Genomic DNA, 15,625 nt, shown 5'->3' with positions numbered 1-15,625 from the left:
AGTTACTGTGTTTCTGAGAAGATTGACTGTTGATTTTCCTTGGAAGCTTTGGGGTCACTGTCCCTTTAAGAGTCTCTGGCACTCTGTCTGTCCTCTCCTTTTGCCCTACCTCATGGCACAGTTTTATCTATTAATTTCCTGGCTCAGCTCTATGTTTCTGCCCTAACCTCAAACTCATCCCCACCTCCCTAAGGCTTTTTTGGCTAATTTTCTCCTCTAGTGCAGCCTCATCCTTTACCCCCATTCAGTGAACCCTATCCTTCATGGCTGCCAACTCACCTGTCTCTCCATTTGCATACTTCCACACTGAAATCTGCCCCAACTCTCTTCTTCATTTGTCACACACACATCCTCCGTCTGCCTCTATATCCTTGTCATATACTTGTGAAAGCCAAGACTTCTCACATGTTATGTACCAAGCTATGGGATGTGCGCTTTCCGTGGAACATCACATTGTATCCTGAACAAGCCCGTGAATCAGTACTATTAAATTCATTTTACAGCTGGGGGAACAGAGAGGTAAAGTAACATCCTCCAGATCGCACAGCTAACAGGTGGCAGAGCAGGTTCAAGCAGAAGTCTGTCTCCTGAAACTGATCTTGAAAGCACAAGGCTGTAGGTTCTCTGTTTTTGAATCTATTGCCACCTCACTCCTGTTCTATCTCTGCTGAAATGACCCATTTCAACCTTTGTCAATGGCATGAATCCAATAAATTTTCTCTGGTCTCATTTTCTTTAACTACCTTCAGCATTCGTCACTGTGGTATATTTAGGGAAATTTCTACCCTGTCCTATGACACTGAACTTCCCCCTGCACTAATTCATCTCCCTTCTAATTCCAAAAAGTGAGTGTTGACTAAATACCAGGATTTGAATCTCTGATCTTCTTTTCTAAACAAGTTCCTTCAGAGAACTCAGAAATGAAATAAATCAAGATGAAATTACTTTTTTCTTATTTTTAATTGCTCTAAGAGATAACCGACTGTCTAAAGGAAAAAAAGTAGCAAGGTATTGTGAGTTTACACATGTAAAAGTAAAAGGTAGGGAAACAGTAACACCAGGGATGGGTGGAAGGAATTGAGAATATATTATATGTAATACTGTAAGATCCTTCCCTCCATGTGGCATAGATATTTGAAAGTAGGCTATTATTAATTAAATAATATTAATTTAATTGTATTAAGTTATACTATAAAGCGTAGGGTAACTAATCAACAACTTAAAGAAGAGGTAGAAATATTAAGGAAGAGATAGAGTCATAAAAAATGCTCAATTAACAAAAGATAGAAAAAGAAGAAAAACAAAACATAGAACAAAGAGAGCATATAGAAAATAGCTAGCAGATTTTAATCCAACCATATCAGTTAGTGTATTAGTTCTACTTGGGTATGCTGATATAACAGACCCTGAACCCCCCAACATAAATAATGGCTCAAACACAGGGATGTTTGTTCCTCACTCATTAGATGGTCCACTGCACATGTTCCTGGCAGCGGGCATCTTTCCTCCAGGTGTTCGCTCAGGGACCTGGCTTTTTCCATTTTGTGGCTACACCATTCCCTCAGGCCTCATTGTCATGGGCATTTGACTATTAAAAAGGAAGAAGACGCATAGTTTCTGAAAGGACTTGTTCTGGAAATGGCCTGCATCACTTTGCTCTCATGCCATTGGCTAACCCACATCATGCAGCCTCACCTACACAGAAGGGCAGTTAGGTAATGTTGTCTAGCTGAGTCCCAGAAGAAGAGGAGACAGATTTTTTTGGTGAAAAGCCAGTACTGTCTGCTACAGATGAACCGCTAAACTGAAAGTTTAGAGATCTTCAAACTTTATTATCCATAAAAGTCACCTTGGAGTTTGAAACAGTTGCATATACTTGGGCTTTACAAGAAAAAAATTCAGATTTTTGGGTAAGGCACAGAAATCTGTATTTTATTTTGTGCCAGTAGATTGGAGAGCATGGATGGTAACTGAAGGAGTGCCCATGGGAGCCAGTGATATCCACTCACACACAGAAAAGAGGAGATGATTCTGAGAGGAGTCATCTGTAGGGTTTGGATTGAACCCAGGAAATGAGAAAATAGAGCCTGAGGTCAACCAGTGTACTTTGGGGTGTTGACCTGGCAGAAGAAGGAAATGATTGAGAAAGAAGGGTACACATTTATTAATATGGCTCATTTGTACTAATTACAAGTGGTATATATTTATTACAGATAGTTGTTAACAATCTGGAAATACAAATGACTTATAGCAAATATAGTTACTTTCCTCTTTTATCTTCCATTTTCTTATCAGCATTTTTCCATACCATTATTTATTCTTCAAAACCATTTAATTGTCTCATAACTGTCTTACATAACTTATTAACTATTCCCCTACTGTTGTACATTTCATTTACAGGCTTTTTTCTCACTGTTACAAATAATAATACAAAGAATAGTCATCCTTGAACATAAGTCTATATTAACATTTCTGGCTATTTTCTTGGGCTAGCTTCCTAGAAATACAACCATTGGGACAACAATCCTTTACTTTCTCAATTTCTTGATAATGTTGAGTTGTGTAGAAACTTTTTCAGAGAGTTGAAGAAAGTATGATGAGAAAATTGAGTTTCTGTTGTTGTTGTTTTCAGTCTCCTTTTAAAATTTTAATTTAATTTTTATTTTAAATTAGAGTATACTTGATTTATAATATTGTGTTAGTTTCAGGTATACAGCAAAGTGATTCAGTTATACATATACATATATCCATTCTTTTTCAGATTCTTTTCCCATGTAGGTTATTACAGAATATTGAGCAGAGTTCCCTGTGCTATACAGTAGGTCCTTGTTCGTTATCTATTTTATATATAGTAGTGTGTATATGTTAATCCCAAACTCCTAATATTACACCCCCTGCCACTTTTCCTTTGGTAACCATAAGTTTGCTATTGAAGTCTGAGAGCCTGTTTCTGTTTTGTAAATAAGTTCATTTGTATTGTTGTTTAGATTCCACATGTAAGTAATATCATATGATATTTGGCTTTCTCTGACTTACTTCACTTAGTATGATAATCTGTAGGTCCATGCATGTTGCTGCAAGTGGCATTATTTCATTCTTTTTATGGCTGAATAGTATTCCATTGCATATATGTACCACATCTTCAGAAAATGAAGTCTTTTGATTTGTCAATGGCTCTCTTCCTAATTCACACCCTTCCCCCTGGAGTTGTTATAAGGATTAAATGCAACCAGGTGTGTAAAGTGTTTAGTAATGCAACTGGCATTTAATTAGCACATAGTCAGTTAACTATTAATACTGAACAGTAGCACACAAATGTTATACCTGTTAAACTCTGTCTCATACTAACTGTGTGAAGCACGGCCCGTCACTTCCCGTCTCTAAGCCTCAGTTTCCTCATCAGTAAATGAGCATGAATTACTGCCCACTTACCATGATTTTGTGGAGTTTTCTCATATGTGAAGTATGTGGTGCAGTACCTGTGATATAATAAGCCTTCAATCAATGTTCACTAATAGTATTTATTATTTCTCAGTCTACTGAAATTGAGAATTTTCTTATGTTTTTCCATTTCCTTATTTCCTTCTATGTACACACCCCCATTTCTATCTCAGTTTGAAATATACTACATGAAAGTACAAATATAATCTATCTCATTATGTGTGGTAAGGCAGGGAGGAGTGAAACGTGCAGGAAACCCTTTTCAAAGACAAGAGATGGTCTATGAAAGCGTTAATAATCCATCACGTTAGCTTACTCACCCCCAACAGCAAGGTATCATGATTTACATACCAATTTTGGTGTATAACTTCAGTGTATGAAAACACTGGGCTTTATTCATGCATGCCAATGGTTCACTATCTGTGGTTTACAAAGCATGGTATGTTCACAGTACACATGAATGGCAAGTAGTTGGTACCAAAACTCCATATATGGTAATTCTTTAGAGTTCTGGGTGAGTAGCATCTCAGAGCAAGATCTGGGCTCCCTGGAAAGAGTGCTGTGACCCACTAGTGACACTGGTCTGGCTGCTGAGGGAGAAGTAGCTCATCACATGTGGGTAATTACAATCCTCTGTTGGAGGGAATATTAGCTGTGAGGAACAAGTTGAAGGGAAAAATATTAGAAAAATGAGTATATTTGTAATATTTTATCCTTCATGAATATTTGCCTTTTTCCTCATGAGTAACTTAAATCCCCACAATGAGTAATTTCCCTGTAAGAGATTCACTTGTTATTTTAATTCAAATGTAACATTATTACAGATTTCTAAAGAAAAATTTGGTCTTGGCAAAAAAAGTAGACATCATTTCAAAAAATAACATTGCCAAAATTCTTCTACATGTTCCTTAATACTTTACTAACTTCAATACGTAAAATTGTAGATTTCATTAAATATTTTGAAATCAGACATATATGGACGATTATATGTTTTGGAAAATGATTTCTTTGACTCCTCTTCTTATCATATTTCTCAGTTGTGTTTGGAGAATAAGTTCTTACAGCACGAGAAAAAGTCGAGATGATACTTTCAGTTATTGTATCAGCATGATCTGGGCATCCAAGCACTATGTAAAATTAACAAAGTTAACTCTCCTCATAGCTCACCTGAGATTGTAGTACAGAGTGATAATGCTCGTGTTATATCTACAGCTAATTTGCAATTTTCCAGAAGAAGTGGTCACTCATATTTTATCCATTTTCCTCAGCCTTAAGTCCAAGTACACGTCTGGGAGCTCAAGCAGATGGAGCCCATAACCGCACTCACCAGGCTTTTCATAACCTGGGTCACTGTGTTAATAGCTTTGGTCATGAGCTTTGAGGGAAATGGAAGCCAAAGTCACCTCCACCCTTTGAGTTCCATATTCGTTTCATTTTAGGGAGAATTAGCTCCCTGAGTTCTAGAGTGAATCGTTTCTCATTTGGCAATAGTGAACTATTTCTCAGTGACAGACAAAATGTATAGTAATATTAATTTCTAACACTAATCTCCATGAGCTACAGAGCTTTGTATGTATTCCAAGTCCCTAGCACATAGAACATGCTCAATAAACATGTTCAAATCAAAGGAAGAATAATAAAAAATATACTGATTACATTGAACCACAGATGATGTGCTACACACCATTAGTAAAATTTTCCTTATTTTAGAGGTAACAAAATATTTATTTGCATAATATAAAGCTATTTACTTACGTATTTGCTGTTTCTGGGTTGGAGCACAGTGGCAGTTCAATGCTCGACTTTAACTTGGTGGATTTTGGTGTTACATCGCCATCTTGTGGTTATTAATCTGAAGATATTTCCTTCAAAACAAAACCCAAATGCTTTGTTTTGCAACATACTGTATGGTGCAGAAAACCATTTGTGCTTGTGTGTTTACACACACACACACACACACACACACACACAGACGCCAGGAATCTGACCATCTGAAAAGCAGTGTTTTAGATTTGGAGACATGGGAAAGGAAATATCTAAGACTAATCTTTTAATGCAGTCTCTTGCATGATAATATAAGCTATGCAACCCATCTACTATTATCAAATACATGAGGATATTATAGCAATGCATTTTCTATAATACTATGATTTCAGTAGCAAACATAAATACATGTTTCTTCTATTTACCATAAACAACAGAGAAGAAATAATGTTTTTCTTCCTGCTCTGTTAAAAACTTGTTTACATCATAATATGTACCGTTTCTAATGGAATAGGGAAGTCGAGGTAAAGAAAACATACACAGTGAAATCAAATTTTCTTAGATGACTATGACTAGAAATTTACAAAGCAGCTTGTTCCAAAATAACGTTATCTAACTTAGTGTATGGGTAACACTATCCATTGAGAAGATATGTATTTCTGGGGAACACAATTGCACATTTGATAGAGGACAGAATTGAGAGGATATTATGTAGAAAGTTCTATTTTTAAAGTACTGTGATTTTTTTTTGAAAAGAGACTTTAAAAGGAACACATATCTTAATATTCTCCTTCACAGCTAAGGTATACTTTAATAAACTCTCTTTAAATTTGCTTATTGAAATTTTAAATCCACATACTGCTCTTAGAATTGATTCAATTGATTTGTGACTAGCACTCACAGAAATATAATCTGTTCCAGAGCAAATGTGATGGTAGGAAAGAGGGAAGGACCATTTTCCAGGGAGGCTTTCACCCAGATCACGTCTGCCTTTACGAAATTATGCACACAGATTAGCCCTGCACACTTAAATCCTAGAAAGATCAGTTAGTTGCAAAATAAATTGTTGGTCAATAAACTCAGTCGTAGGTTTATTTATTCTCATTTTCATTTATTTACTGTCATTCTAGGACAGGCTACAGTTTGCAGAAACCTTTCTTTTTCTTTTTCTAATTATATTTGTAATTACATTCATTGTGGGGCCATTAGAAAACAAGACAAACAGAATTAAAATAAAATAAATTACCTAGGGTCACACACCCAGTGATCACTGCTGTTGGCATTTTGGTATATCATCCAAATTCTACCTTTTTTTTTTTAGAAAATGGGATTATGGTTCCATACACCATTATAATGTCCTGTAATCTGTTTCTTTCCCTTAACTATGCATTTACGTAGCATTTATCATTCCATTTTACAGCTACACCTTAATTAATTTAAATTAGTCCCCATTACAGACATTTGGCTGGTTTTCAAATTTTTATTCATATAAAACATACTGTAATGAATCTATATATAAGGGGTGTGTTTCATGAGTGACACACATACACTCATCCATATATATCTATTTGTTTTTATTTCTTACCTTATTATTTACTGAGAATTTGTGAAATATTCCTAGGAAGTACTTTTTTGATAGAAATTTCTAGGATAATGGATATTGGCAATTAAGACTAATTACTAGTTAATTGCTCAACAGAAAAAATGTTCCAGGTTATTTTCCTACCAGTTTAAGTTTTCTTGTTTACCTTCAGCTCCAACAACACCTCCTTTTTGTCATTGATGTTTATCAAAGTCTAATGCACATACAGAAAATTGCACTAATCATAAGCCCTCGTGGTAGACTGAAGCCATCTTTCACCTCTCATGCTGGTACTGCTGACATTCACTACCTCATACTTTTTGGGGTGTTCTTTCAAAAACAGGTTTTCTTGAAAAGTTGATCTGTCCTGATTAACTCTTTGCTGCCTCAGGGTACAGAGCATCTCTAAATGAAAGCTGACTCATACCCACAGTTGATAAAGTCAGAGATGGATGAGAACCTTACCTCAGGGGTTCCCACACTTAATTACACAAGAGATCTCCGGAGGGAGCTTTAAAGAGATACCAATGCTTGGCCCCATTCCTAGATAAAGATTCTGGGGAGAAACTTGGCTGTTAGTTTTAAAAGGTCCCCAGGTGATTATAATTGGTAAGGATGGGGAACCACTGAAACCTCTTTGTCCTGGAGTGATAGATTCAATTCTACTGAATAGATAAATATTAACCTATAGGTGAAGAATGCCTCTGCCTATTTGATGTCCTGGCAGACTTCCAGAGATGAGCTCAGTGTCTGAACCTTTGTCTTTTCCAACAACTGGACAATTCCACAGATTTCACTCCTAGAGCATAATTCTTTAAACTTACTATTTTGATTCACTGCAAATGTAGACTGTCCTAAATGGACCAGTACTTTAGCTGGTCAGTTATTAACACCCAAATATGATTGAGCTTTGAGAGAGGTCGTGATAAAGGAAGAAGAGCCATTGCCACCTTCCCATGTTGAGTAGTATAATGAGGAAAAATGGAGGTACAGAAGCAAACCAATTATATCTGTAAACTTTGCATTAGTCCCAAAGTCATCTATGGCTTTTGGACTATGGTTCTGACCTTGGGAGCTTTAGTAAACATTCTAGTTCTCAACAGAGAAAATTCAGAACAGTAAAATTGTGCAGCCCCTTGAACCATAATGGAAAAGAACATAAAAAAGAATGTGTGTGTGTGTGTGTGTGTGTGTGTATATATATATACATATATATGAAACTGAATCACTTTGCTGTATAGCAGAAATTAACATGACATTGTAAATCAACTATACTTTAATTTAAAAAAATGTTCAGCCCCCTTGGCATGTCAAAGGAGATAGGAGCCACCTGAAGAGCTCCCAACAGCTAAATCTCAAACAACATGAGTGACAAGACGTATAAAGGAATATTGGATTACAACCCAAAGTATTAAATAAATACCCATGAGTCTCTACTGATATAAACAAATATTTGAAGAAATAAATAAATATGGGAGAATAGACAAATCTCTCATATGGGAAATTTCTAAATAATTTAGGTAGGTATTTTCCACTCCTTAGGTGTGAGCTGCACATAGTGACTTTTTTCCAAAAAGTGCCATATGGAAAAGGGGGCATGGGGTCAAGGTGAACATCATCAGTTGTAAACCATATAGTACGCACCCTTGATATGATGTGTTAAGACTGGCACTTCCCCTGTGTTGCTCTCCTCACAAAACTTCAGGACTCCAGTCTAACCACGAGAAAACATCAGACATACCCACCTTGAAAGACATTGTGCAAAACACATGACAAGTAACAATTCGAAATTGTCAAGGTCAATGAGGACAAAGAATGTCTGAGAAGGTGTCACAGCCACAGCAGGAGATAAGACAACTACATGTAATGTGGTACCCGGATGAGTTCCTGGAAAGGAAAAGGACATTAGCTTCTAAACTAAGGAAATCTGAATCATGTGTGGCCTTTAGTTAATAATAACATATTATATATGTTCGTTAGTTGTGACAAATATACCATAATGATGTAAGATGTGAACAATAGGGGAAATTGTGTGTAATGTATGGAAATGCTGTGTACTTTCTTCCCAAATTTTCTGAAAATTTAAAACTATTCTAAAATAAAAAGTTTATCAAAAAAGTAAAGGGAAAAGAAAGAAAGTATGATTCCTCAGAGCAGCAGTGAGAACAGCATCTGGGACCTTGTTAAAAATTCAAATTCTCAGGGCCCAGCCCAGACCTCCAGAATCAGAAACTCTGGGGATGTAACAGCCATTTGTGATTCTGCTTCTGTGACTGAGAACTGCTGATCTAGCAGATTGGCCAAGGGCTCTGTTTCCCAGCACTTCTCATTTTAGATGAGCTCATGTTACTTTTTCTTCAATGTCCAGGAGTGAAGAGTCAGATTAGCCTCTTAATGGCTTCTGATTTCCCAATTGTCCCTTTCCAGAGAGGGCTGCTCTGCTTGCCTCTCTTCTTATGTTATTCAAATCTGATCCCCAGGGTCCCTTTCAGACCCTTTTTTGCTCATGTCTTTCACAACTTTTCCAGTCCACAGAGATCTCCACCTTGGATATCCCCAGACTCATAACATGAACCAACTTGCATGTTTCCAGAGGCCACAAATCACAGCAGAATGTGAATTCTCTGGAGACACAGGTGACCTTGGGCAAAATGTGTGATCTCTCTGTACTTGAGTTTCTTCATCTGTGATTTGGGGATGATGGAAGAGTATCTACCTCCTGGGTTTGTGTGGGAATTGTGAGTTAGTATCATGAGGTATTAATAATAATATCCAGCACTTAGTGAGGACCCAGTAAATGTGAGCTGTTACAATTGTTAGTGGTGGATGTCCTGCCTCTCAAATGTCTCTTCACTTCTCCCAAAACAGCAGGGTTTTGTGCACAAAATAAAGTAATGGCTCAATAAAAATTGGATGAATTGAGTGAATACGTTGAGCCCACAAAATACAAGTTCAAACATAAGGACAGCTCTCCACCCCCCCCCAACCCCCGTCTGTCTTCGAAGGCACCTTGATTTTGAGTCAGGATGTTGGAAATCTTTCCTGTTGGTTATATAAGGTTTTTAGACTAAAGCTCAAAATTAGGTTGGAAAATACACCCCATGTGTGTATTTATCTTACTTCAGTCTTCATCCCCTACCTTTGTTCTGTTATCAATGAAAACACCATTTCAATTTTGATCTAAGATTATTCTCATTCCCGAGATCCTTAGCAGAGTGTCTGTTAGCCTAAAAGATGAGATTAGTCAGAAAAGAAATTAGCACCTCGGGGACTGTTCTAGCAGCAGGTGGGTAAGTGAATAGGTTGGAATCACGGTTCAGATTTTCCTTATTTGCTCTTTGGAACAGGTTAGAGATGCAACAACTTACATGCCATAAAGAGACAAACCTTGGGTGTTTGGATTTGTTTTCCAGATGGGGATTAATGTGGTGGATTCTGCAGTATCCGGATTAGGTGGTTGCCCTTATGCAAAAGGTGCTTCTGGGAACGTAGCCACTGAGGATTTGATCTACATGCTTAATGGCCTGGGGGTCAAGACAGTAAGTTAATTTAGCATATTTTAATATTCATACATTCCTTGCAGATTCAAATTGGAATGCTTCTTGGATTTGGGAAGCAACTTTGAGTTCAAGTTTTACTACACTTTTGCTCTTTGCTAAAATGCATAGTGGGAAAATACAATAAAAAATTCTTGGGGCGGGCTTTATAAAGTAACTTATTGCTATAGTTAGATCACCAATAATGCTACCATTTCACATTTTTATGGTGCTTCATGACCTCCAAAGTCCTTTTTCATCTAGTATCCAGTTTGATTTCACACACTTTGCAAATTTGAGCCTGTCTTTGCTATTATGATTATTGTTTTTGCTGTTTTGTTTTCCTTGGAGGAAAACTAAGATCTTGATTTTCTCATGGTGACAAGTAGGGCTTCTGAAAGAGAGCCCAGGGCACTTTTAAAATGGCCAGTGTAGGACCAGAGCTTAATAATACTTAGCATGTGAGCAAGAATATTCTCTTTACAAGTGCTACCTGAAAAAGTCACATGCTCTATAATAACCCATCAAAATTTGTACCTTGTTTTGCCATATGCTTGTTAAAACGGCCTACCAGTCTCTAAGGCAGATTTTCTTTTTTTTAAGGATAAAACATAAAAGGCAAAAAACTGTTCACAGATTATCAGAAGTTCAAAATGTTTTCTGAGATGTAAAGCATCACCTGGATTGCAGAATGGAATTGTCCTCTCCATCTCTCCTCTCTCTCCTCTTCCCTCGTTCTACTGAGCAATGCTCCTGCAGCAGCCAGCTTGTCTGCAGTCTCCTTCCCTGTGGCATTCGGTTTCTCACCTCCACCCCTTGCTCCTGCTTTCACCACTCCTTGGAATAGCCTTACTGCCCTAACTCGATTTCACCTGGAAAATGAGGCACCACCATCCTCAAAAACGCACCTTCTAGCATTTCCCTGATGATTTCCGAGGCCCACACTGCTGGGTTCCTCTCCTCCGTGTTTCCAGGCTACCTTTGTGTCTTCCTCTGAAGATGTAGAACCATCTTCTTTCTGTGTCTAGGTCCCCCTGCAGGCAGAAATATAGTATGACAGCTGATTCACAGGTGCCTGTTGCCTAGAGACCCTCAATAATGTTCAGTGAAAGACTGATACTGCTTGGCACTAAACACCAGGAGCCTCTCTTCTCTGGTTAGAAATAGCTATTACAAAGTAGCCTGATTTTTTCCATTATTTCCATTAGAAATGTATGACCGTGACAGAAGTAGAAATACTTTCTTTTCTTAAAATTTATTTTATTGAAGTATAGTTGACCTGCAATGTTGTGTTAATTTCTACTGTAAAGCAAAGTGATTCAGTTTTATATATATATTCTTTTTTTTTCTTTTTAAATAGATTTAATGAAACACTGGACTTTTGGATAATTTATTAAAGTATTGAATATGGTCACCTGGCAGATAGCACCTTATACAGCTGGGTTTTGTTTGTTTGTTTGTTTGTTTGCGGTACGTAGACCTCTCACTATTGTGGCCTCTCCCGTTACGGAGCACAGACTCCGGACGCGCAGGCTCAGCGGCCATGGCTCACGGGCCCAGCCACTCCGCGGCATGTGGTATCTTCCTGTACCGGGGCACAGACCCGTGTCCCCTGCATCGGCAGGCGGACTCTCAACCACTGCGCCACCAGGGAAGGCCTATATATATTCTTTTTAATATTCTTTTCCATTATGGTTTATCACAGGATATTGAATACATTTCCCTGTGCTATACAGTAGGGCCTTGTTGTTTCATCTGCCCGGTATATAATAGCTTGCATCTGCTGATCCCAAACTCCCAATTCATAGAAATCCTTTCTTGAAGATTTAAATGACTTGGTTGAACTCAGCTGAGTCAACATATGAACTCTGCTTATATGTGTCAGGCCATGCGGGTCCAAATGCAAATAAGCCATGTCTCCATTCCTAAGAATTTCACAGTTCAAGGACAGTTGTTACATTGGATATCAGCCAACAAGACAAGATTCTCTGTACAACCTGTATCACTATGTCTCCCATGCCTAGTCAACTACCAAGAGCTACTGCTTCAACTTCTAAAGTATTTTGGTTGTTTGTTCCTTCCTTACTATCCTTGCTGTAGCTACGTCAGCACAAGTTCTTATCTCTTTCCTGGATATTCATCCTCCACACTGGTCTGCTGGCTTCAGACTGCCTTTAAATTCATCCTCCTTGCTACCATAAAAGATTTTCTCTAAAATACAAATATGAATATCCCTTGCTCCCACTTGGGTACTCATCAGTGGATTCCCATTTTCTGAAAAGCAAGGCTGTGTTCTACACCTTTTATACCTTTTCCAGTCACGTCGGCCCATTACTTTCCATGTATCCCATGGTATTTTTCAGATGTCTCATACTCTTCTCTGCTGACAGCGCCTCATTCCTCTTACTTCTTCTCAAGGACTCATACTGTCCGTACAAGCCTCAGGTTAGGATTTACCTTCCTGGCACCCTTCCCTGACACACTCCTCTCCATTTGTTTCCATACCATTTTCCTCAGTGGGTTGACTACCCTGCAGCTCTGCCCTCATGATCATCCGAGCATCTCTCTCTCTCAGTGACTTTAGTGGAAGTACTGGATTTCCTGTTTAGGGCTCCATATTGCCTGCTTGACCACAGGCACTCTCAAGACAGAAACCATATTCTTCGAGAAGTTCTTGAAACCCCAAAATGGATCATAGTACATGAGACGTATTTAAACACCTGGTTTAAGTGCTAAAAGATTTAAGAATAAATGCAACATTATTTCATAAAGGTATCTGTTCATTAAATAAAACAGTAGAGGAAGGCCAAAACAAAATCCTTTAGTACGATACCAACCAATCCCACTGCGTAACTGCTATAAATGGTACTGGAAAGCAAAGAAGAATGCTGGTGACTAAAATCTTATTATCTTTTGTTAGATGTAATTCAGAAATGAAAGACACACATGTAGCTTATTATTTACAAAATTTACATATTACTAGATTAAGGATGTAAAACCAAAATGTGCCTAACAGATACTCCACCCAAAACCATTACTATGACAAAACCAAAGCACATGTTAGTACCTTAAAAACAACTTCATAATAAAAAGAAACAGTGAAAATTACTGTGGCCTCTCCCGTTGTGGAGCACAGGCTCTGGACGCGCAAGCTCAGCAGCCATGGCTCACGGGCCTAGCTGCTCCGCAGCTTGTGGGATCCTCCCGTACCGGGGCACGAAACCGTATCTCCTGCATCGGCAGGCGGACTCTCAACCACTGCGCCACCAGGGAAGCCCTTTGATGATTTTTAAACAGAAGTAAACTACAAACAAAACAGTGCCCTAAAAGTTTCTAGAGAGAAGTAACTACCTATATTAAAATGATGATCTCTTTTTGATCACTTGTATGAAAAGCCCTTATGAGAATTTATACTTGTCTGTTTTACGAAAACGACAAACTTACATAAATTTTAAAAACTACTCCTTAATAGCAAGGGAGCCTGAGTCTGTTTGATTTTAAGTCCCTGTTGTTTCTAGTCTGAGTTGAGGGAGGACATTGGAGCTTACGAAATATTACATGGGGCAAATGTGACAGCACAGGTGCAGGGTGGAAACCTCGATGGTGATCTTTGGCTCCACCAAGCCCAAGATGCCGAGCCTGCCTTGAACTTGGCCTTCATACTCAACTGTCGATCTGTCATCCATGGATTTACCAAAGCCTTTGTTGATCCTACTTATGCTTTCAAACAGTACAGCCTCTCAGGCAAACAAGTTCCAGATGTGTACTAAATACTACTTCATTTTATTGGACTACCTCCTTCAATTTCATGCCAGTAAGAGTGTTTCTGAACATGGTTAAAAAGTATACATTCATCTTTCCCATATTTCTTACAGCTTTATCAGGTTTGTTTCTTCATATCCTAAGATATACTAAGAGGGTTTCTTTTTCCCCCTAAGTCCTTATCTTTGAACTCCTCCAAATGATTATCACTTTCATTGCCCTTCACTGATATTTTGTAGAGTCTTTCTGGTTCCACTGTTGTCCTTTGTAGAGTTTAGATATCAGCACGAATTACACTGAGTTATTCAGGTGTGACTAGCCTATGGTTTTATACTAGGGTCAGATTCAAGATATGTTTTAATAAAGCAGAAAAATCTAAAGCTACATAATTCATGGAGATAAATGCCACCCCCCCATCAATAATGAACAGCATTTTGTTTAGTAATTTTAAATGGTTAAGTAACTACTAATACAATTAAAAGGAATCTGTTTTGTCTTCTTTCTCCTTAACCCCCTTTCCCACCTGGTATCACTGTCATCTTTGTCTCACCAGGGTGTGAATCTTTACAAAGTGATGGAAGCTGGTGACTTCATCTGCAAAGCTGTGAATAAAACTACAAACTCTAAAGTAGCACAAGCCTCATTCAACGCTTGACTTGAATGCATTTGTGAGTTAAGGCTGAGGAGCTCCATTTCAGCTACAGATACTCATCTGAAAATCATTACTGCCAACTTGTTCTGAAATGTGAAGTGATAGACAAGAGTGGGGGAAAAAAAGAGATACTTTGAAAAAGAGTAGGCTGGATAGATTACAAAAATTGACCGGAAGATACACCAGCCATCAGGTGAATTGCAAGCCGGGGCTAAATAATAAAATTTGTGGACATGCTTTGAACTTGGAGAAAAGTCTACTCTTTTGCTCTTATAGAAATAACTTTTTAATTTAGTCGACGTGAAAATTGACTTCAGATTTCCCTAAGTATCAAAAACTGTGTTAATACTTAAACAAGCTGGCTTAGCACAGCGTACATATCATCAGTAGTTTATGAGCTCCTGCATGGTGTGCAAAGTGTGTGGGCTCCATATTATGCGTTATGTGCCTCTGGATCTCAACTTCCCATTTGCCAAGTCAGTTAAATTATGGACCAAGTGCCAAATCTCCATCTGACCCTACATAATTTTTAGCGATAGAACTTTTATATTTCAAGTACGCTAACATCTGTTAATTATTTCAGTGGCTTTATCTTGTTCCAAGAGGCTGTGGTCAGTGACAAGTTGCCACACCCTGGAAACATATTACCTTCCATGTTTGTCACATGCATCCAGTTTACCTTGCTTTCCCTCTCATCAGCTGTAGTGAAAACCAGGAGCGTGTTACTCGGCTATTGAGAAATAAGGGGTACAACTTTCATCCCAATGTCTAAGTTGCAGTGATGAGAATAGAGTGATACATGTACTTTTATCATTTTCAGCTCACTTCCAAATTGTCCAAGAAATGTCACTGTGATCCTAAGAATATTAAGGCAGTTATTAAAATTCA

The 15,625-nt window shown here is 38.0% G+C and overlaps 1 protein-coding gene across 3 annotated transcripts in view; it reads left to right on the top strand.

Moving 5' to 3' along the window:
* HMGCLL1 (3-hydroxy-3-methylglutaryl-CoA lyase like 1) overlaps window positions 1–14,740 on the top strand; it is a 131,012-nt gene extending 116,272 nt beyond the window's left edge. For all 3 annotated transcript variants that reach the window (XM_024754694.1, XM_024754693.1, XM_024754692.1), the window contains 2 exons: window positions 10,201–10,326; window positions 14,639–14,740. In XM_024754694.1, coding sequence (XP_024610462.1) covers window positions 10,201–10,326; window positions 14,639–14,740 — 228 coding nt within the window. The remainder of the gene's footprint in view (window positions 1–10,200; window positions 10,327–14,638) is intronic.
* The last annotated feature ends 885 nt before the right edge of the window (window positions 14,741–15,625 follow it).

Source organism: Neophocaena asiaeorientalis, unplaced genomic scaffold (genome assembly GCF_003031525.2).
Source record: "Neophocaena asiaeorientalis asiaeorientalis breed wild unplaced genomic scaffold, Neophocaena_asiaeorientalis_V1.1 scaffold319, whole genome shotgun sequence".
Taxonomy (NCBI): domain Eukaryota; kingdom Metazoa; phylum Chordata; class Mammalia; order Artiodactyla; family Phocoenidae; genus Neophocaena; species Neophocaena asiaeorientalis.
Note: the sequence above shows the minus strand (reverse complement) of the source record. Positions and strands in the feature narration are given on the sequence as shown.